General features: G+C 46.8%; 1 protein-coding gene across 8 annotated transcripts in view; it reads left to right on the forward strand.

The window, feature by feature from the left end:
- The window catches only part of MRAS (muscle RAS oncogene homolog), a 41798-nt gene that overhangs the window by 13953 nt on the left and 5332 nt on the right, over window positions 1-22513 (forward strand). For 4 of the 8 annotated variants that reach the window (XM_087733416.1, XM_087733414.1, XM_087733417.1 and 1 more), the window contains 3 exons: window positions 9046-9256; window positions 18669-18822; window positions 22182-22281. In XM_087733416.1, the coding sequence (XP_087589542.1) occupies window positions 9064-9256; window positions 18669-18822; window positions 22182-22281 (447 nt within the window). In that variant the 5' untranslated portion in view covers window positions 9046-9063. Of the gene's footprint in view, window positions 1-2861; window positions 3127-9042; window positions 9257-18668; window positions 18823-22181; window positions 22282-22513 lie in introns of those variants that run through there. The other 4 variants (XM_087733415.1, XM_087733419.1, XM_087733418.1 and 1 more) reach the window with 2 other exon arrangements.

A 22513-nucleotide genomic window follows, 5' to 3' on the forward strand; every position in this document is an offset into this window, starting at 1 on the left:
AAATTGTACCTAAAATCCACAAGGTACCTGTTTGGGTAAACCTGGAAGATGAATTCCACACTGGTGAAGTTCGGCTGAAGCTCCAGCATCGGAGACTAGCATGCTCTGTGCTCTTCTGTACCTGTAAATGAGTATTAAATGAGCTGTGGGGAACCAGGAGGACTGTCCTTGACCCAGCAGCCTGAGAAAATTGACAGAGAGCCCTGCCCTGTGCCCTGGGGTATAGAAGTGTTGCAGAAACATCTGTGCTGCTCAATAGCTCACAGGTAATTCCAGGGAGCAGTGGGATGCAGAGAGGGAGTGGGCAATCTGTCTGTTTTTCCATAAGATGTGGACAACAATAGTCTTTTTGCCTAGAAAGGACATAATCATGAGTCAAGTTTTGAAGACTACTTGCAGTAGAGACAGGTTTTGGAAATAGCCTGGAGATCCCCACTCTTCTCACCTTCCTCCATCTCCCCCAAAAGGCTCTGGCAGCATCAGCCATGGACTTGAGAGGATTCACCTGTCCCCACATGGAAATGCTATTACCAGGGACCTTCGCAGCCTTCAGCTCTTCACAGCTGTCTGAAGAGATGCAGAGTGTGTTTGCCAGGAGGGAAAGGAGTCTTTAAAAAGCCATTTACATCCCGAAAGACATCCGGTAGCAACACTGGAGATGTAAAAAGCATTAAATACCGAATTGAGCCTGACTGGAAGACAAACTTGGAGCCACATGTATTGATTGATTTGCAGGAGGGTGACTGGGATGAGATGGCCCTGTACCCTTTCTATTCATCTCCAAAGCATCCGTAGGTGCCATGAAGTCTGTGCGTTGGCTCAGTCATGCCTGCCCTCTGCACGTCATGATGTCCATAAAACCACAGTGCAGCAAGCCATCAAGGAGCTGGGCAGGGTGCAGGTACACAGCGTGGTCAGGATACTATTGAGCACCCCTTGTTTTGGGCAGGGGGATGCAGGGCCGTGGGTGGGGAAGGCAGAGTGAAGCTGAGTCCATGCTAGGCAGTTTTTGGCACTGCTCAGGATCCCCCCCCCCAGCTCTGCGGTGCATGAATTCTGCATGTGGACCACTCTGCCTGCCCGGAGCGATGCCAGCCGAGGCCGGGAGGGCTGTGCCCTGCACATCTGGCTGCATCGCCAGCAGCGGGGCCACGTGCAGGCAGCAGAGCATCTGGCTGCCAACCGAGCGCTGCCACAGCACTGGGCTATTGCTTCGGAAACCTTGCTGAGCAGTATAACAGAGCAGCAAAACCACCCAGGGCAGTGGATTTGGGGTCTTTATATTGGCGTGTCAGCAGACTGGGATGTGTAGGAGGGAAGCTGCCCATTTCCAGGGATTGTGTGAGCAGGAAGGGCAGCTATTGGAATTCGAAGCCACTTCCTCCACTGTAAATTTGTTCTTGTGTTATCTCTGGCTGGGCAGGGCAGAGGAACGTCTTGGCTATCTGATTTTTTGCTATAGTATGTTTAGGTCAGCTTCATCTGTTCCATGATAACATAGGAGAGGCATTCCTGGCCTCCCTAGCAAAGAATTTTCAAGAGTAATACAGGAATCTGTCATCCCTCGATGTCTCCCAGGAGCTCTGGAAATAAATGAGTAAGGAAAGAGATGGTGGATATAAACACACAGAAGTGATGGAAGTAAAAGTAGCTGAGCCATCTGCTTCCTCAGGCCCCAGTCTAATGTGCAGGGATGCTCTCATTTCATGCCTTAGCAAAAGGCTTGGATCAGCCTCCAGTGGATACCCCTGGACTGGAAACCATACAGTTTTAATGGAGGTCTGAGAGTCAAGGAATGGATCTTGCATAGCTGCTTTCTGGTTGCATATCTGGATTCTCCTACAAAACTGGTAGCGGCAGTGCTGTAACTCTACAGATGACCCAAATCTGACTTAAGTGTTGTTTTTAATGAAAAAAAAAAAAAAAATCTGGCTTCTGCATCCGAGTGTTGGCTTGTCAGAGTGACAGGGATCTTCTTACGTATTTTGAAAAGAGCACTAAATCACTGAGAGAAACAGGCTGAAGATTAATGGAGTGGTTGTGGGAGGTGGAGGAGGAGTTGGGGGAGGGAAGCGGAGTTCATTTTGGATGACATTTGTCAATATGATTGACGCATGCTGTGCTGCATTTACATACAGATCAGGACACCGACAAGCACGTGCTTCCAAGTAAATACAAGTGAGCCCCTGAGCCCAGCCTGGCCATGGGAAAGCTGCTGCTCAGTGCTACAGTAAGGGCTCCTTCTTATCACTTAAGGATTCACAGCAGAGGGAGACAGGAGACCGGGGGGGCGGGCACCTACCACCTAAGCAATTTCCAGTGACGTGGCTTTTTATTATTATTATTTGTTCAGGCTATAATTCCATGTTTCCTGAAATAACTACTGAGTATTCATCAGGCAGCTACTGCCTTTAGCTGCCTTTTGTGTGAATCTCAAGTGCTTCATTACTCCCCCGGTGAGTTTTCTTTCTCTTACAGTAAATCTGAGCAGCATCTGTGCGGTGGGGGAGGTGATGTGATCTTGGGTTGAAAAGGAGAAAAGGTCTGGCTGACATGTGAAGCTGGTGAGGAGTTCAGGGAGCGCAGCCCTTGGGGTACAGCATCTTTTTGTCCGGGAGGAAAATTCATGAGGCTGCTTCCAGAACCTGCAGCTACATCCCCCAAATTCAAAACCCAACTGGTTGCAGCTCTTGATTGCTGGGTTGAGGATTTTATTTTTAAACAACAGTTGGTTTATGACTTTTTTTTCCCCTTCTCTTTAGTAGCAATATGATAATGCTTTGATCACTGCTCCAAAAGGAAATGCCTGTAATTTTCAGTGCAGGTCTTGCCAGGTGCTGGGCTCCATCAGATCGCCTGGAAGCTGATAGGAGTTGAGAACATTCTCACCTGGCAGGATCCTCCTTATTAGAAAACCTCAAGAGTTTTGAAATTTCACATGGGTTTTGAACAACTTAATGCCAGAACTACAAAGGGCATCAGGCTATGGCTTCCCACATGATGGATCTCTTCTATACTGACTTCCCACTGAAGACTTGCACGCAGCCCAGCTTTGGCTTGGTGTGTCCTTTTTGAGGCATTGACCGAGCAGGAAATCTGACAGACTGGAGGAAACCTGGCTAAGAGGTAATCATCTTTATTAAATAATAGTTGGTGGTGGTTATTCATACCTCTGTGGGTCCTTTGGCTTTCGAAGATTTGGGACATGGTCATGCCAACTTGAGGGAGAAATTCCTGAAGTTCAATCAGTCCTGATCGGCATGACTCAGGGGAGGCAGCTGCCTCCTGAAAGGGCATGTCCCATGTTTCAAAGGTTCTCAGTAGATCCCAGTCCAAGGGATTGCCTGCAACACATAAGGCTGAAGTATTTTGGTACCTGGCAAGCGTCTTTGGGTGTGTCGTGGTGGTTGTGTGGCTGCAGCCAGCAGTCTGCAAGAGGAACAGAGAGGGAAGTGTTCAGATCTTGCAGAGTTTCAGCCCTGGAGGCATTGCATGGAGCTGCTAATGCTTGCAAAGTGGCCAGGTAAAAGGGCGTAATCCAGTGAGCTATGGCTAAAGGAAGAGTTATTAATTGCGACCGTAGGAGTAGTTGGCAGCCTCGGTGGCTGATAGTCTTCCTCAGCCTGAGGTGAGGTTGGTGTCTTCAGGTACGCAGAGCTCTGGCAGGGTGTATGTGAAGAGCTATCCATGGGCCAAAGCAAGCCGATGATAGAAAAATTCCCTTGGCCATGGGCTGATGGCATTGGTCAGCATACATACATATACCTAAGTATATGCTAAATCTCAACCTATTGCTATAGCGGCCGCAGGCTCCCTAAAGTTGTCAGTCTTGGAGAGCTGCAGCAGAGGAGGAGGGAGCTGGTGGTTCCCACGCAGACCTTGCTGCAGCTTTTGCTTGAGGTTTCATAACAGAATTAAGCAATTTGTGTCACATGTTGCCATGGAGACAGTAAATCACTGTCATGCTGGGCTTCTCTGTCAGGGAGACAGTGTCTTTAATTGCACTAACCTCCCCTGCAAAGCCAGGGCTTGGTTCTGAGCAAGTTTACCTGCTGTAATGGCTTTGCCCTGAGAGCTCTGTCTCCAGGAGAGCAGAGCTGGGACTGGGGACAGGAGTGCTCACTCATTGAATATCAAATATCTGGGGTCAATTTTATTATTGTGGTATGTGGCCACACCTCTGCTCAGATGAACAGAAATTATACTGATTTACACAAGCTGAGATCTGTCTCACTTGCATTCAGAGCAAGTTTTGCCATGAAAATGGGGATTAGATACACTACCTATATGTTGTGGTGACCCATTGGGGCTTGGGGGTCCAGTCGCACAAACTAAGCTGAATTTCTTCGTCTTTGGTGTTTTTACATTACATGGCTGCTCCAAGGGGATAGCTCAGCCCTTCCACTCCATCCTTGCATCGAGACAGGTAAATGGGGTTTTACACAGTTTATTCTGCCTCCATAAGAAATCCTTTTTGCAGAGGAGGCTCAGCCTCAGTGACACTCTTGGGTCAGCATTTCTCTTTTTTCCTTGCTGCCTACCCCAGAAGTAGTCACATTTCTGACTGTCTCAGCATTACTGGCTTGTGCTGTCAGGACGCAGATCTTGCCAGTGTGTATGAAGACTGTGGTATAAATCGCCTCCTTCCAGTGACTTAACCAGAGCCCTGACAGCTTTCGTCGGTGTAGGGTATGGATCTTCCTCTTGGCTCCTTCAAAATAAACAACTATATAAACTGTAAGATGATTATCATCAGAGCTTATTAGTGTATTACCACATGCTGCTTTGTATTCAGACAATAGATAAAAACGTCTGTGCTTCGTTTTTCTCAGTCAGATCCACAGCAAACACGCTAATTCTTGCTCCCATCTGAGGAGGACTGTGTCAGTACTCTTGCCAAAAACACATGAAAATCAGCCCAAGTCTTGTGCACTTGCCTGTAGCAACGTAACCAGCTGGCACGGAAGCTCTGCACACCTTTGGGAGTGTTTAATGTTTTCCAGGCGGTGACATATGTTGGTTTTAACATTTGATTTATTGTCTGGTTTAGATGATAATCTCGTCAAGGCATGAGCTGTCTTCTTGCTTTGGTTATCAGGGCAGGTGGAGGTATAGAGGGATTGATGAACTTGGCTTTCAGAGGGTTTGCCTTATGTACTGCATGTCGGGAGCACAGGACCTGCCATCTCAGTAGAAGGAGTGTTTCCATGAGCAGTAGAACCAGCCCTGCAGAAACATCTAAACTTGCTGCTCTTTTACACTCAATAGAAGTTTTCGTCTGTTCATGCTAACGTCACCTAAAATATGGAGGGTCTGTGCTCAACAAACCAGCCTACAGTGCTTGACTTCTTTTTTTTTTTAATTATTTTTTTTTTCAGTTCAGTTCTTGCTGTTTCTCCCCAGGCTACATAGTACTCAGTCTGGTAGCTTAGACATACAGTATGACCAAACTTCTGGAAATGATGGGAAGCAAATGCACCGATTCAACCCATAAGCATGTTGGACAGAGTCACAGTTTGTACAACGGGCTAAATATTATCCTAGTACTTTGGGGAGCGTTTCATGCAAGACAAGCTCGAGGCTTCTTAGAAGCGAGTTAAAGGGGCTGGTACTAAACGTCAGTGAAAATGTAACGCTTGTCTGTTGAGCAGTAGCATGTGGTTTTGTGATGAGGAAAAAATCATGCACAAATGGAGTATGCTTTTCACATCCGCAGCCTGTCCCCCGCCATGTCAGTAACAATTGGCCTTTCATACTGCCCCGCCAGAGCCGCTCCGCCGTGTAGAGAAGGATGGGGTGAAATCTTGGCAATGGGCAAAGCAAAAAATGGTTGTCAGATGTGCTGGGGGGGCAGGGTTTTAGCCAGGGTCTCTGTCCTAAAGAGGCTGAGAGAATCATCTGGCCCTAGTGGGATTACGTGGAAGGAAAATTTGGTCTTCCAAGGAAAAATGAGAAATGTAGTTGAAATCCATAGGTTTCTATCCAGCCAAGCATGCTGCTTGTTGATGATGTGATCTTTTAAACATGAGAAAGTGGCTTACTTTCCCTAAAACTAGGGATTATGGTGAGGAATTGCATTAAGACTGGTTGAGATCTCAGCTGGTGCTTGGTCTCCTCCCCGTCCAGCAGCTGTTGCTTGCAGTGGAAATTCTTGCTGTTCCCAAGAATTTCTCCAAAGATAGTTTAGAAACCAGCAGACTTGATCATGTTTCTTCTTGCTCTGAAAATTTTGGCTTGTCTTAACTTGGACAAAAGGTCTTTGCAGCTCTTATTAGCCTCAGCGATCTCACCTCTGTGATCACCCTCTCTCCCTCTTACGGGATTTTCTTTTTAGAGGAGAAACTAAGACAGTTCCTATACATTTGGTTCAAGGAGAAATGTACAGTACGTGACCTTAATTAGGGGTCAAGACATTTAACCTGCACAACATACAGATTATGCATATGGGAAGTTATTTCTGTGTTTGTGGAAGTCCCTGAAGTGCAAGCTGTACGTTGTCATCATACATAACACGGTGCTGGGCAGGATGGAGGAGAGGAGATTCCCTCATTTGAAAAATGGAGGGTTTTTCTCTTTTGACATTTAGCTGTGACTGTAGGTGGGAATGTAACTCCCAGAGCTGTGTCCTGCTGGCACTAGTTGGATTATGGTATGGTGATCGGAGGCAAGAAAGAGCAAGGAAACTTTGTTCTCATGCCTACTTTGTGGACAGAAAAAGCATAGGGTGAATCACTCACATTTCATTGTCTTTAATATTGTCTTTGGGCATTGCTATGATTTGAATGGTGCTCTCACAGCATATCTCGGGTCACGTGCTGACAGCAAATGTTTTGGGGGGTTATATTTTAGATTACAGCCCAAATTCAGATATAGCTGCTTTGGCTGGAGGATCTTTTTCCCATAAGTAAAACTTAAACTCAAATGCGAATGTTCACAACTGGTTTTATTTTGTCTCCTTTCATGCACTTGCCTACACGTGTGGGAAGGTGGGTAAGTCATGGGGGGAAAAGCTGGTTAGTAAAGCTGTGAAATGACTGTGAAAAGCCCTTTCTTTGGATGGGGTCTCCAGTATACAGTAAGGAATGTGGGACCCCCCAAGCAAGTGCCTTTATGGTTCAATCATTTGGATTAAACTGAAATAGTGATTTAGGAGAAAGGGACTGGAGAAACTAGAAAATAAACTTGGAAGTCTGATATCTTCTTCAATATGAAATCAAACCATTAGGGGGTTATGCTCTTGTCTTTTTGAAAAATGGTCCAAGCTGGCTTTTGGGCCTCTTTGGAAATGAAGAGTCAAAGTGTTTTGTTTGGAAAATATCAAAATGAAAGAATTTCTGGGGAAAAAAAAATACTCTATACTATAGGCTGAAATAAAATTATATTAGTTGGTGGCTCAGCTTGCACTGTGCACACAGCAGCCCTGCAGTCTTGGCTCCTAAGCACCACCTGGGTCAGCCTGCGGCACCGAGTACATCGGCCTTGCTCAGTGGTCTCTGAGAACGAAAAAGTTACAGTCCTCTTCTTAATGGAGAACAACCCCTGTGGTTATTGGGAAAGCCTCCAGAAGCTTGTGTGGGGAAGTGGGGATACAGATCGGAATGCCAGCAGTTTCTGGAGGCTTCCCCAGAGCAGGTAGCCCAGAGCAGTCCTCGTCCCCCCTCAGCTCTGACCCCAGCCAGTGCCTGCAGCCAGAAGGGAACAAGCAAAACTAAAATGGATGGGAAAACCAAAATGGATGGGAGCAGGTGCCTGCAGAAAGCGTCACCACAGCTGCTCCTGCGCTGTACGGCTTGTGTCAAGAAAACTGATACCAAGGAAATCAGCTGCCCTCTCTTGAGCCTTATCATTAGGATGGATTTTTCTATTTTATTTTACTTTTTTACTGTCTGAAAAACCTCCCTGAAAATGCAATGGCCATTCAAATTTGGGAGATGGCCACCCATTGCCCCTGTGATTTGAGTGAGCATCGCTGTTGCCCATGTGGGGAAGGAGGGTGGAGGGCACTGCCTTCTGCAGCATACGTACAAAACCACTCGCCTGGCTTCTTCGTGAATAAGTGGTCGCTGCTGAGTGTTGAAATTGGCCATTCAGCAATGGCTGCCTCTTCTCCTTTCTCCACACACACGTGCTGTTGCCCGGTTCCAGCCGGTGAATTTTCTTCTTTTTTCTTTGAAGAGTCAGTTCCTCCTCGGCTCACCCGAGATGAAGGGAGCAGTGTGACCGCGCTGCAGGGGAAGCTGCTCTCCTGGCTCTCTGGGCTGTGTCATAGCCACAGAAACCAACCTTCCTGCCATGGCAGGGTTGGGTTTTTTGGTTTGGTTTTTTTTTTTTTAAAAGGCAAAACAAAAACCACCTGTTGTTCCTGGCCTGCTGCCTTCTTGTTTTTTATTTCTCAAACTTGAAAATGAGGGAGAAGAAGGTATCTAAGTGCATTTTTGTCTGCCAGCAGAGCCAGGACTGGACCTTGAGCTCCGGTTTCATCCATCACCGCCGGTTCTGCCAGCAGTTCTGGCCCCGCAGACGTAACGCACCATTTAATATTTGCTGTATCCCAGGTTAAGCAGTGAAGAATAGCAAGGCTCTGGCTTCTCAATGGGATTTGGTCACTGGCAACTGGAAATTATCTGGAACTTGACAGCTGCGCTGACCCAGGGTGATTTTTGGCATGGCCGCATGGGCCCAACCCCTATAGGAAAGGTATTCAGATGATAGAAGTTTTGCACACGCCTTTGGTGGCAATTAGTGATCCTTGTAGATGACGCAGGAGTAAACAAGCCACAGCGGAGGGGTTGTCTGCACTTCGATGTGATGGGTCTGGGTTGTGGTAGAGCTGTCGGGGAGGGTAGATGCTGCCACTCCTGTCCAAAAGGACTTTGGATGTCAGAGTGCATCAGGGAGGGGGTATAGCCAAGGAAAACCCCTGGGATGCTGCCTTGGAGTACTGCCTTCATCCTCGCTTCTTCGGCACCAGATGAAAGTTGCCTTGTGCGTGTTGCCCTCTTTTCATTGCTAACTGAAATCAGAGATGATCTCTTTCTCCAGCAGGTTTAGCACACTGGAAGCATGGCTACAAGTGCCGTTCCCAGCGAAAACCTCCCCACATACAAGCTGGTGGTGGTTGGAGACGGAGGCGTGGGGAAGAGCGCTCTCACCATTCAGTTTTTCCAGAAGATTTTTGTGCCGGACTACGACCCAACTATTGAAGACTCCTACCTGAAGCACACAGAAATAGACGGGCAATGGGCAATTCTTGATGGTAAGCAAGCTACTCTTATGGTCCCCTTATGTTCTAGCTGAGCGTAAGCACAAATCAACCTCAGTGCCTCCCCCAGCGCGTTGTGCCCTTGTGTCTCTCCTACTCTGCTGTGGGCTGCCAGGAATTTGAGTGAAAACTGGTCTGTGAGCTGCGGACCGTGGTCTGCAGCTGACCTCTAGCAAAGCTTCTGCTTCCAGTTGTGTTGGTTCCAGTTCTGCACAGAAATGTTTCTTGCAGGAGCATGAAAACCTATAGATCATCAAACATTTGGGGTAGGCTTCTACGAAGGGTGAATTATAGCACTGTGAGGTGGCTATTGCTAATGATACTTCATTGTGGTTAGGCTTATCCCCTGGGAAATAACAGTGAGTGGGTAACTGAGTGAGTGTTATAACCAGAAAGAACATTTAATCAAAACTGTCATCCACTGACAGTGAAGAATTGCAACACCTCTTAACTCCCATCATTCAGGCGTGATGTTTTCATATCTAGTTACCTGTTGCATTTAAATACAGGTAGGGTACCAGCCTGGAGAGCTGCTGTAACCAAGATCTTTCAGTTCTTTGAAGAAAAATGGCGCTTTTTTTAAAACAAACAAACAAACAAAAAAAATAAAACAAAACAAACAAAAAACCCCCAAGCAAACTAAAAAAACCTCAAACCAGCCAACCCCCAAAAAAACAAAACCAAAAAATCTTGATTCTGCAGGTGAGGGAAAAGCCCTATATTACCTAAAGCTGCAACTTATTAGTTTGTGCTGCAAGAGACAGACTGACCACAGCCATAAGGGGAATCTTGCTGTTAAATGTTATAAGTTTTGTTTGGCTTTATACAATAATTAGGTAGTACATAAAAGCAAGCAAATATTTTGTGCCTTAATTACCCAAGTGCATGTATGTGGCCACTAACACAACTGAAATAAATTTAACCTCACTTGCGACACGTTCCTACCTCCATCCTCTTGTCACGAAGGCGCTCAAGATCTTTGGTGTCTCTGTATGTGCATTGGTGTGCAGGGACAGAAAACTGGGGGATAGGCATGAGTGGTGGAATGTGCATGGTGGTGGGGTTTGCTGTGAAGACCGTAAGCTTGGTCTGGAAACTTGAATCTTAGTTGCACTCTTAAGGATTTACCAGATACAGTTTAGTGAGTACAAATGGCCCCAAGGTCCTTAAAGAACAGTCATTACTCAGTATTTAAAAAAATAAAAAAAAATTAAAACCCAAGCAACTTAATCTTGCCAACATTTGTTCATTTAGATATGTTAGTAGTTGATTGCTGATAGGAGGGAATATTTGCGAAATTGGTGCCCAAATATGTCTCTTGTTGATACCTGCTCTCCATTAATCATCACATAATGTACCTATGCACCTTTATTTTTAAAATGGCAGTGTTGTATAAAACAAAAATCCAGTCCTGCTGTAAATGAAATCCATTCTTTCTTTTTAGTCCAGAGCCAGCCCTCTAACATGAGCAACCTTTATCTTTGCTGATATGCCCCATGTTCTGATATAACAGTACCGGCTGCTGTACACATTGCTGTTGGCTGAAACAGCCTGGGTTTTGTAAAATGTTTGGAAGTGGAAAAGGCATCTTTCACTGAATATTTGGAATTTTTGTTTAGTCAAAAAAATAAAAAACAACCCTGACCTGGGTGGGAGTGGGGAAAGAGGTTGTTTTCCAACAAGCGGAAACTTAACCCTTTGTTTTAATGCAAAAGCCTTTCTTTTGCTCAGATGGAGTTTAGTGGCTGTACTTGGGCTAAACTGAATTCAGCTGTGGCCTTGAATGGCATGTTGGGAATCCCTGACTTTCAGAGTTCCTGTGCCCACAGATGCCTTGCAGCCACAGAAGTGAAACTGCAGCTTCTCCTTCTCTTTCCTACCACTTGAGATTTTGAACAATCAGAATTTTGGAAGAAAGGCAAAATTCTTGCTTGGAAAAGCATGTGAGCCTTTGCCATCTGCCCAGTAGAAACAGGGCATAAAGACTGACTATCACATGTGTCTTCTGCCACAGCTTTCCGTCATAGGCTTTGGATATAGGCCATTCTTGGAGGTCACCATATACTTGGACAGCTGCGCTTGTTGTGGTTACACGTGGTTGCATGAATCACTTATGGTATAAAATTAGGGACAAACATGATAGGAAGGGTAAAGATGCATCATGATAAATTCTAGGCTTTCCAGTTGTCCTTTATGGCCAAATCCTTTACAAGCTGATGCTTTGTGCAGTGCTTGGTGGGGAGAAGAAGCTGCCCACCCCCAAAATAGGAACTAGTTTTAGAAGATGAGACTACCAAGTGAGGATATAGCGTGAGGGGCTCCATAAGCTTCTAAGCTTGCAGAAAATATAATTAAAAAAAAAGCCAAATACATCGGCATTCAACAACTTAATTAAAAAAAAAAAAAAAAAAAAAGAAAACACAACCCACCCTGTTCCAGGCTGTTGCCTGAGCAGTTCTGCACAAAGCATCTCTATCATTTGGTATCTGCGCCAGCATTATGTTGTAAAAAACACCCTTGTGCTAGCCAGCTTGCATAAAGCATTTGGCTTCCCTCCATGAAGACCTCCACCCACATTTATTCAATAGCACTAACTGGCAGTGTGATGAAACGTTTGACTTGTATTTTTTTCCTTTGCTGAAATCTCTCACTGCAAGTAAACTTAAAAGAAATAGGCTTTATTTCAGATTTTAGACCTTGGAGCCAAACCTACGTTCAAACTCTTCTTTTACATATTTGCTCTCTGGCTTTGTGTCTGTTTTCTTACCAAAGAAATGTCTATGATAGTTCCCTGCCTCCCAGAAGATTGTGGGACCTGTGCTTGGTGTGTTCAAGTCCAACACTACCTAAAAATACTTTAGTGTTGGCCTTACACTAGCTTTATAAGACCATCGATGCAGTGTTTGAAGGACAAGTGTCATAGACTGGAACAGGGCACTTACCCTGAATAAGGGATGCACAGGCAATTTGTGGCTAGCCCATTTTTTCAGTTGCTGCCACCCCAACAAGGCTTTATGATCAGCCTCCAATCTTCTCTGCATATGTTATCTTCATTTATTCCCTGCTGTTCATACAGAGGTCAGGACGGTGATGTGCTTGGTTAAATGCATTCACACGCAGGTGCCATATAGACACATCAGGTCAGAATTAAGTGGGGGCCAGGGTTAATCTACTTTGATTAGCTGTTGCTCCAGTTGAGTTGCTATCATTAATTTTGTACACTCCTTTCTGCGTGCGGGCTAACTTAGCAATTAGCACAGAATTTCTCTTGGTGTGGCTGCAAAATGCCAGTCTGGAATTATTAATCTGGGCATGAAGCCAAAAGTGGAATGCTTTAATGTGGCAAAAAATTCCCAATGGTTCAAAATTCTTTACAGCTCATAAACCACACAGAGATAAAAAGGTGGTGAGGAAGAGGAGAGAAAGAGATGGCCACAAGCACATGGCTTGGGCATGTTGATGGATTGGGCTAAACCCTTAGCTGTCAGTAGGGCTGTGCCAGTTGGTAGCAGCAAAGCAAGGAATTGTGCCTGTGTGTTGGGTGAAAGGAGGCTGTGGTCTCCCACCTCTTCCCTTTCCTTCCCCTGGTATGATTTAGATGAAACTCTCACTGCCTAGAAATTGTCTTCCTACTCCTGTGCTTCAGTTTTCCTTTTTATTTCTCTTCTTCCCAAGTCTCCTCTCAGTTCCTGGGTGCCCTTGCGTTGGGCTGGACCTGCACAGCCCTGGTGTGCACCCCCATGGAGCAACACCAAGCACCGTTCCTTCCCCCGGGCTCCCTCTCTGCTCTTTCCACCCGTGTGTCCCATGCAGCCCTTTTTGCCGAGGGTTTTTGCTGCTAGTCATCCGAGGACAGGCTGCCTGCTTTTCTGCTTTTCTCCTCAGGAAGCTGGGGAACAATTCAGCCAGGAGGCCAGAGGGAGATCAAAGGTCACTTCAGACTTCCAGGCAGAAGGGTTGGTTTGCAGCTCGCTTTCTTTTTTTTTTATTTAAACTTTGGGTAGTGTCATTGAAGGAATTAAAATTCAAATTAAGTTTGTACTTTCATTCTTTTATTTGTGTGTACAGTATTTTTCCTCCCTTAATTGCTGGGATTTTGCAACCTTGAAAGAGGGGTTTTTGTCTTGGGTTGTGGGGATTTTTTTCCTGCCAGGAAAATTTTGATGTTGCAACATGGAAAACACAAGGCTTTGAATACTTGCCCTTTGTTAGAGAAAGAGCTCCTTTAAGGGCTCGCATCTTTATTCTGTTTCTTGATGTGGAAGCCTTTCTTCTGAAGGCCCCTCTTTTCTTTTTCCTTAAAGAAAGGGCAAGAATTCAAGTACTTGGGTTTTCCATGTTATAACATCTGTGTATTTAGTTAGGGCACAGAAGAAGGGCTCATAAAAGCCCCAGTGTTTCCCAGTCCTGTGTTTTTCCCTGAGGAAAGCTCTCATGGTGGGGGCAGTGTGGCTGTATCTGAGAAGAAGCAGAAGCATCAGAGTGACCAAGTGAAGCATCTGCTTCGCCTTGTGCACAGCATGGGCACCTCATACCTCTTCAGGGTGACTTGGGGTGTGGGAATACAGAATATAAGCCCTGGCCCCTGCACCCCATCTGCTCAGCGCCCAGAATACCAGTTCCTCGGCTGAAGCCAGTGTCTGATGGGGGCTGCCCTCTCCCACCACACTGCTGATGGAAGGAAGATGAAGACTGTGGGAATGGCTCTCCTCAGCCATCTCCTCTTTGGTTTGACTTGTCAGTTCAAGTTGAGTTTTCCCTTGAGCTTAGCTGCCAAGCTGCAGGGTAGCTGGGGATGGAGTTTCTCTCTGGCCTCACCTTTTGAAAGCAGAGCTGCAGTGCCAAGAGGGAAGCAAGACTTTGAGAGAGAAGTGCCAAGAGGAGTCTGGCTCTGTAATCCGTGATGGCAGCGCTCCCCTGACAGTGCCATGTTCCCAGTTGTGCTCTTTGCTCCAGGGACTTTTCTGTATTTCACATTAAAAAGTCGCTGAAGAAGCAGAAAACACCTGGGGTCAGGCTGCTTTGTGCTGCTCCTCTCCCTGGTGCTGTGAACCCAGGTTCTTATCTGCCTGCTGACCCATCCAGCTTCTTAAAGGCTTGCACGTGTGCCGGGTGTATGTAGCCAAAGGGATTTCACTGGAGACTGCTTGCAAAAATCAAATTGTACATATTGAGTTCACCTTTCCGAGCATGAGATCACGGTAGGCACAAACAACTTTGTCCTGTCCCTGAGCTCCGTGGTGTGCAGCCACTCTTCTGGATGCTGTAAGGCAAGGTGCTCCAAGAGCCGCCTGGAGCTGCTTTCAGGACTGGCTGCGGCAATGTGCAGTCACTGCTTGGAACGGGCCATCGGTGTCTGATTCGAGCAGTGAAACCCAAGCACTGAAGGACAGAAAATGGGTTTAACCTGCCTGTCTGGTCATCTTTGGCCCCTTAGGTGCCATGGACAGTGGAGAAACTCTCTTGAGTTGATCTATACACCTAGCTGCTCAGCAGTGTAAAGATAAAGACGTAGGAGGGCGTTTTGCCTAGGTATGAAAAGAGAAGAGGTACTCACCTTTACAGCCAGATCTGAGCTCTCTGAAGGCTGGGAAGGCTGTGTTTGAATCTGAACTGAATCCAGCCCAGGCTCTAGAAGAAGCAATGCTGTGACTTAGATTTCATAGTACGTCTCTGGCCGTGGCTTAGATTTACATGCCTGTGTCTCTGGATGGGCACTCGCAGCACTGTCGGTTGCAGAGACATTGCCACATAAAATACCTGGAAGTACCAAGTGCTTCTGTTTTGGGCCACAAATTCCTGTGTATTCCTGGGCTCCTGTGCCTGCTCAGAAGTGCTCTCTAAGCAGCCGCATTCTTGCCTAACCCATCAATATTCACAGGAAAATGGTGTGCAGAGCACTAAGGGGGCAGGATTCAGTTAGCAAGGAGTTCATCACAACAGTTGGGGTCACATCCACTGGAAAGTGGAAAAGGGGATCTCTTTGCCGAGCAGCCTCTTACCTGCAAAGCAAGAGACGTCCCTGCTGGGCTCTCTCAGCCTAATTGCTCTTAGTTTAGTCTCCAGCTGATTGCGTGATAGCTCTGTAAAACGGCTTTGCCCTCTTTGGATGTCTGTTCCTACATCAGACATATTCCTTGGCTTCTCTCTCCTCTCTTTTCACCCAAACACTCCTTAACACTCCTTCTTGCTGCTTCCTCGGTCGAGTTTGTGGGAACTTCACCAAGTTTGCTGTTGGAAGTCCCTCACCACGTGCTGTGCAGCCTGTGAATCTGATTTCAGTTCTTGGAAGAATGAGGTAGGGGAAACCCACTGTGCTTTGGTCCAGCCTTGTTTCCACATTGGCTTTTATGCGCTGCCAGTGGGGCAACTGCCAGTAAGAGGCAATTGCTGGTTTTAAAGTGTACCAGGGGAGGAGGGAGCTCACAGTTCTTCTCTGTCTGCAGAAATGGGGATTTTGAAAGAAGATGAATGCTGGCTAACATCCTAAATCTCCTGACCCCTTTGGGAAGCCAGTCAAAGCACCATCCCAGTTTCACCTTCTCAAGGTTTCTCCTTGCTACTTTCCCATTTCTGTAGATAAGAGTCTTCTTGAAGCTCTTATGCCACAAGAAGCAAAGCTGCTTGCATCTGTCCCTTTTTTGGTGCTGATGCTTTCCAGGATGTGGTCCCGTCCTGCCTACGAAGGATCCAGATCGCACAGATTGTTTACAATTCGTGTAGCACAGAACTGCTAGGATGGGGGGGAGGAGGCGGTGTCTTTAAAAGCACTTTTAAAGTTAAAACAAAGACTTTCTCTGGCCAACCACATGATGCTTAATTTTGCATAAATAACCTTAACCTTCACTGCTGCGTGTCTTACTTGCATTTCCAAAGTGCTGTTTTAAATGCTGCCTGGACTTGCTCGCCTTTCTATGAACACTGCAAGTGAATTCCCTTTAAATAGCAGCTGCTGACACAGCAGCTTTGCCTGTGTTTAGCATGATGCTGTGGCCAAGATCCAGACAAAATAGGAGCGGCAGGAGTGCAGCCCTGTGCTGTCCCTTGGGTATCCCCACAGAACCCCAGGGCTCATCCCCTGCCCTCTCGCAGGGGATGGAAAGTTTTGGAGGGGCAGCAGCTGGGGATGGGCTGATGGGTGCAAAAGCAGAGCTGGAATGCTCCTCATGTGTTTCATGGGAGGTTTGCAAATGTGCCAGAGCAAGGGGAAGTCCCTAAGCAAATTACCATGCAGGATACAGCACATCCATCTCCACCTTGCCCACAGCTTGTGCTCGGGCACCTGAGGGAGGGCTGGAGAGCCCGGCCCCCTGCAAGAAGCTGTCCCACTCCACCACAAGTTGGGTTTGTGTGTTGGAGAGGGGGAGGGAGTGTGTGTTTGTGCGTGTCTGTTGGTTGTCAGCTCTCAGCCCTGCCCTGACATTGCGTCCAGCTGGTGCAGGAGTCAGATGAGGGCAGCCCAACCTCTCCTTACAGGTTGGGTGGGTAGGAAGGATTAATTTCCTCTTCCGTCCTAGCCACGTGGTCCTGGCCTTATTCCATGGTAGCAATTCTGCCCAGGGCATAGAAATTCACCAGCACATGCAGTGTCTCTGGGTTGTTTGTCTTTTTTCTTTTTCTTCTTTTTTGTACAGTCCTTAAGAATAGCCTGGGTGCCTTTGAGCTGAGACCCTTGTTTCCTAGATTTAGAGGACAGAGGCAGGGTAAAAGACTATGAAAAGGCACCCGTGACTTTCCAGCAAGCTCCAGCTACTCAGCAAACAAGCCTAAATCTCAGGGTCTCTGCAAGAGCCTAGAAGCTCTTTTCACCTTAAAGGCTCCTGGAAACAGGCATTCAAGACCAGCTAGGACAGGTGAACGAATGAGGCTGAAGGCTTTAAAGGGCCTGCCATCACCAAGTAAGGTCTCCAGGTCCTCCAGCATACCTGCCTTTCCTCCAGGCCTGTAGTGAAGGTGGGGGCTGGCTCGTGGGGTGCGCTGTGACATGCAGCATGTCTGCCTGTGGCCACCCATGCTGATTCAGCAAGTAGCACCAGCAGCAAAGTGGGCTTTATCCTAGCCCCATCTGGAAATCGGGGCAGCCTGAGTACTTACCCCTACAGGGAACATCTTGCTAGGACTGTAGGCCTGCTCAGACTAGAAAAACTCATATCAAGCCATGCTGTCAGCAGTACGCTCCTGCCACAGTCTCCATCCACCGGTGCCCTGGGCTTTCCCCATGACTCGTGGGCAGCAGATGCTAACGCTGTGGCTGTACAGCGGAGGCAGAAACAGTTTTCCCACCCAGCATAATTGACTGGGATGTGAAAATGTTCCCAGTCATCATAAAGGTCCCATGTTTGCCTCTGGGATACAACAATGCACTAGGACTATTACTTCTGAGCAACCGATGCATTTTGAGCTCACACCACATTTGTACTGGCATAGCTTAAACTGATGAACTCCTCTTGTACCCTCCTCCTGCCAGTCAAAGTCCTGGCAGTGTACGAAGCTGGGGCCCAAGAATTGGCATTGATGATGTGCATTAGTGTGTGGTGTTTACCCAGAAGGCTGGCGTAGTTTGCTCCTCATGTGGTCCATGATGTGGCTGATGGGACCCCCTGCGAGGCAGAATGATGGAGAACGAGTGGGTTATGGTCACATTAGAGAGGCGGTTAATCTAGTGGGGAACAGCATCTCAGTTGCTGCCACAACTAGGGTGTTTTAGGGGATTTGAGGATAGATCTAGGCATTGTCAATGCACAGAAACACAATTGCTGTATAGGATATGCAAATCACTTAAACCTTTTCCACCTGTTTTAACTAGCTACTCAATATCAGAACACCACTTGGAACTAGTTAAGGGGAGCTCCTCAAGGCTGTACCGTCTTGCTCTGAAAGCACATAATTGTGTAGAAATAATATCCAGGCATTGAGAAAAGGAAAATGCTTGTAGCTATTACTCTGGGTTGTCTCCCAGCTCTGCTTCCCCCTGCAGTTTGTAGATTGTCCCTGACATTTAAACTGGCATTTACTTACTCTTCCAGTCTTGGGTTTTTCCATGCAGGGAACAGAGAGAGCTGGAAGATGGAGGGCTGCAAAATCCTTTGAGCAATATCTTGCCAGAGGAGCAACTCCCCAGGTTCAGTGGTCAGTATTTGATACTGGAAAAGGAAAGTAAAATCCATGTAGTCTTCTGCCCCTCCATCCGCTCCCATTGTAGGCACACGGTGATGAGTGGGGTCTGGGAATTTTTTTTGCTTTGTCACAAGAAGCCACCTTGTCCATCCAACTTGCTTTCATCAGATCTTGCAGCCTTTGAGAGGACCAAGCCCAGCGGAGGCAGAAGGACCATGTAGGACACATAGCGGTGACAGCAGCCGCAGGTCCTCACCGTAACGAAAAACCTTCGTCTCTTCTTTCCTAGTTCTCGATACTGCAGGCCAAGAGGAGTTCAGCGCAATGCGGGAGCAGTACATGAGGACCGGAGATGGTTTCCTTATAGTCTACTCGGTGACAGACAAGGCTAGCTTCGAGCACGTGGACCGGTTCCACCAGCTGATCCTCAGAGTCAAGGACAGGTGGGTGCCGTGGAGCCAGGCGCTGCCTGACCCCCCTCCCGCCGCTCTGGAGACCGTGCCGTGAGGGCGGTTGCATGTCTCACCCTGCCTTTTGCCTCCCAGGTGTCCCGGGGCAAATTCGTGCATGCTCTGTGTGGGTTTATAGACCTACATATGAGGAAAAAGAAGTATTTTACCTTTCTGATAAGCATCTAGTGCTTTCAGCGTGGAAAATTTCAGTAGTGTTACGATGGAGTGAAAATGGTTCTGGAAGGCAGAAACTCCAGCCAGAACAGTCTGGCAGAGCAGTGTGAGAAAGGCAGACACCTTTGAAGGTAACCCGTTTGGCTCTGAAGAGGGAGAAGGATGCTCTGTGCACAGTGCAGGCACTTTCGGAACACCAGCAGGGAGTCAGCAAGTGTTCGTTCGGCCCTAATCCTTTTGTGTGTCCTGTCAGCATCCTCCTTTCCCTGACTTCAGTTTGGGCAAAACAAGCCTTCAAAGGTCCTGCATGATATGGGGCTATGAACAAGTGTCTTGAAGGGGAAAACACCTCACGTCAGGAGGAACTGTATTTCTTACAAGGGGTGTAATGCAGTTAATGCATCGTGCTCTGCAGCAACCACTTTCAATGAATAAAACATCTCAGCGTGACTGGGGAGAAAGCAAGACAGGTTGCCCGCTCCCCACCTTGTGCATGCGTAGGAGAAGGTAGCACTGAGGGTTTAATCGTGGTAAGAAAATATGTCCTGACAGAGGGAGGGGAAGCTGCCAGGATTTTATCTCCGAGATAACTCCCTCTTCCCATCCCAGTTCAAGAGGTGATGAATCCGTCCTCATTGGGTGGGGTGTGAATCAAGCCCTTATATGTTTGCAGCTTTGAAACACTTAGTTTTTCCATTCATAATGGCTTTTAATTATGGAAGTCATCAAGAAAAGCCACCAGAGGGTTCGGGCCTCGTTGCTGGCTTCCTTTCGCAGCTCTGAATAACTTCCCCACAGGAAGGGTGGACTCATATCATGTGAGGTTCACAGCTGACAGCTCTTCCAGTAAAGCATCCAAAGCAGAGCCCACAAGAGTGAAAAGTAAAGGAAAAACCACCCTTTGATTTCATCTAAATGAAGAGAAATGTCAGTCACTCAGTCTGCTTCCCAGATCATGACAGTCTTTTCTTCACTGCCAGCTCAGCTTGGGGCAAATTAAATCTGTTTCTGAAAGCTGAAGAAGAAGGTACAGCGTTTCCTGTAACCTGCCCCAAACTGATGTCAGTTTTATCTAATTTAACTTCGTGAAAATAAGGTGTGGTATTCATTGTTTTGCTCTGGACTGAAACTTCTACCCCTCCGTATGCTGTGCAAACACGGCGGCAAGCATGTGAGAAGCAGGAAACGAAACAGGCTGGTGAGCTTGTTTGTGTTTCCCCGCTCAACGCCACCGGAGCGCAGAGCCCGGGGAGCTTAACGCTTCATCCAAAACCTGAGCACCTTCACAAAATTGCAGCAATAGGAGCAGCGCGAGTAAAGAAACCATCCTGCCAGACCCACAGGTAGCTGGGAGCAGAGCATCGCCCTGGTTTTCAAGCTAGCAGTCAGTTTTGGCAGCTTAAAATCCAAAGGAATTGCAGGCTGCCGCATTAGCAGAGCTGTTCAAAGCCTTCCTCCTGTTTCTTTCCATAATCTTCATTACAGTAAAACTTCCAACCATAGTAGCTTTGTCCAGCTAGCAATCGTACGGTTTACAACGGGGAACAAAGTCCCCATAGAGTTTTATGTCTGATGTAAACAAGGCAAATGAGATACTGTCCAAGTGCAGTCCCTTTCTTATCAATGTGCTGCAAGCCAAAAAGGAATCAAATAATCCAGACAAGCAAGTGTTTTGCACCAGAATGATCAGAGTCAAGATATATCAATGCTCAGGTATTAAAATTAAATCAAAGCCACATTATCAGAATGAACAACTCTAAGACTCATTTAAAATGCAGAGTGCAGTACAGTGTTTTTCCAGCCAGAGCAGTGGGGCAACGTGCCAGAGAGAAGATGGAGCCCTTATCGTCGTGATGAAAAATGATACAGAAACGCTGTCTGAAAATCCAGAGCTACTCAGGGAAGTGTTTTATGCAGAAATGAGTATGGCTAGCTGCTCCTTAGCCCCATAAAATCAACCCTGTTACAGCAGAGAACATTGGAATCATTTTAGGAGGGTTTAAAGTTAAATACAAGAAAATAATACTGCAATAATTGTCATTTATCAGAAGGGACCTCCTTCATCCCAGCAGTGGGTAAAGGCCCTGCAGCACGCCTGTGCTCTCTGCATCACGCAGCCAGAGGAGAGGCTCCCGTATGGGAGGTGGGGTGGGGTGAGGTGGGGTGGGGTGGGGTGGGCAGCAGCCGCACTGCCAGGACCACCCGTGGCACAAGGTGGCTCGGTTTGGTTTAGTCACCAGAGCTACAGGGATTTCTACCAGGGAAGAGCCTGACCTACACACCTCGTCAGGAGAGCCTTGCACTGGACATGCTGTGGATAGATGGGTCTCTTTGCAGGTGGTGACTGAAGATGGTCACTTACATGCCCTGTAAAGTCAAAGAAATACTGAGTATTATTACAGAGGTAGATGGTTTTGGTACAGAGGGACCTTTGTTCATCAGGTTTTTGCTCTGGGATTAGAAGCAGGTAATAGCATCTGGAAACTTAGGAAGACTCTTCGGTTCCCTCCAGCATCCTTCCAGCTACCACTTCCACTCTTTCAGTTTCTCTTGGGGTAACAATTGGTGGGGATCTTTGCCCCCATTCATATTCTCCCCCATGAGGTGCCCCGCAAAGTGCTGGCTCTCCCAGAGTCCGTCTATTCTTCCGCCACGGTTGCTCTCAGTGGATGAGTCTCCACCAGGAGATGAGCCGACACCAGTTCCTCCAACATAGCTCATTACCTTGCAATGACTAGCAGCTGCCAAGATATGCTGTTACTGAGATGCCTTAACTGTTACAAGAGAGTCCCGTTCTCCTGTTCAAGATCTGTCTCTATGTCTCAGTTAATTTCCTGACTAATTCTGTAGTTCTTCATCTAGTTGGATCGTCAGTCTTAGCTATTATCAGGCATTGCAAAAAGAATGACACTAAGTCCCTGAAGTGCCTGCAAATAAGAATGAATGTGTGCATGCATGCAACTTGGCAAGTAAATTTTTACAATATGAACGTATGTGTAGAACAGTCCGGCGGCTGGTGTGTGTTCCTTTGGTCTTTCTTTACATTTCTTTACACGTATGTGGTATGTCTGTAGCTGAAAATGTTAGATGATGTCAGCATCAGAAAGTGAAACTTATGCTCAGTATTTTTAATTGTAGTTTGCTAATAATTGGGTGGTGGTTTTGATTTTTTCCAGAGAGTCCTTTCCAATGATTTTGGTGGCGAACAAAGTTGATCTAATGCATTTACGGAAAATTACAAGAGAACAGGGAAGAGAAATGGCAACAAAACATAATGTAAGTTTGCGGGATTGTTTAATTGGTTGTTGTAAGTCCCATTATAGGCATTCAGAATTTAATTCCCTACTCATTTGGAGCTGAATTAAAGCATTTCTCTTATAATCAAACATTTGCAATTACAATTTCGACTACTACAGAGGAGTAGCTATACAGTTTCTTTTCAGTAGGGCCAATTCATCATTGAAACTAGAGCCTCTGCTGTACACCAGGCTGTAGCAAAGCTGTGGCC

The sequence above is a fragment of the Nipponia nippon genome, unplaced genomic scaffold (genome assembly GCF_047370975.1).
Source record: "Nipponia nippon isolate SJK-2023a ecotype South Korea unplaced genomic scaffold, ASM4737097v1 scaffold_5, whole genome shotgun sequence".
In the NCBI taxonomy this organism is placed as follows: domain Eukaryota; kingdom Metazoa; phylum Chordata; class Aves; order Pelecaniformes; family Threskiornithidae; genus Nipponia; species Nipponia nippon.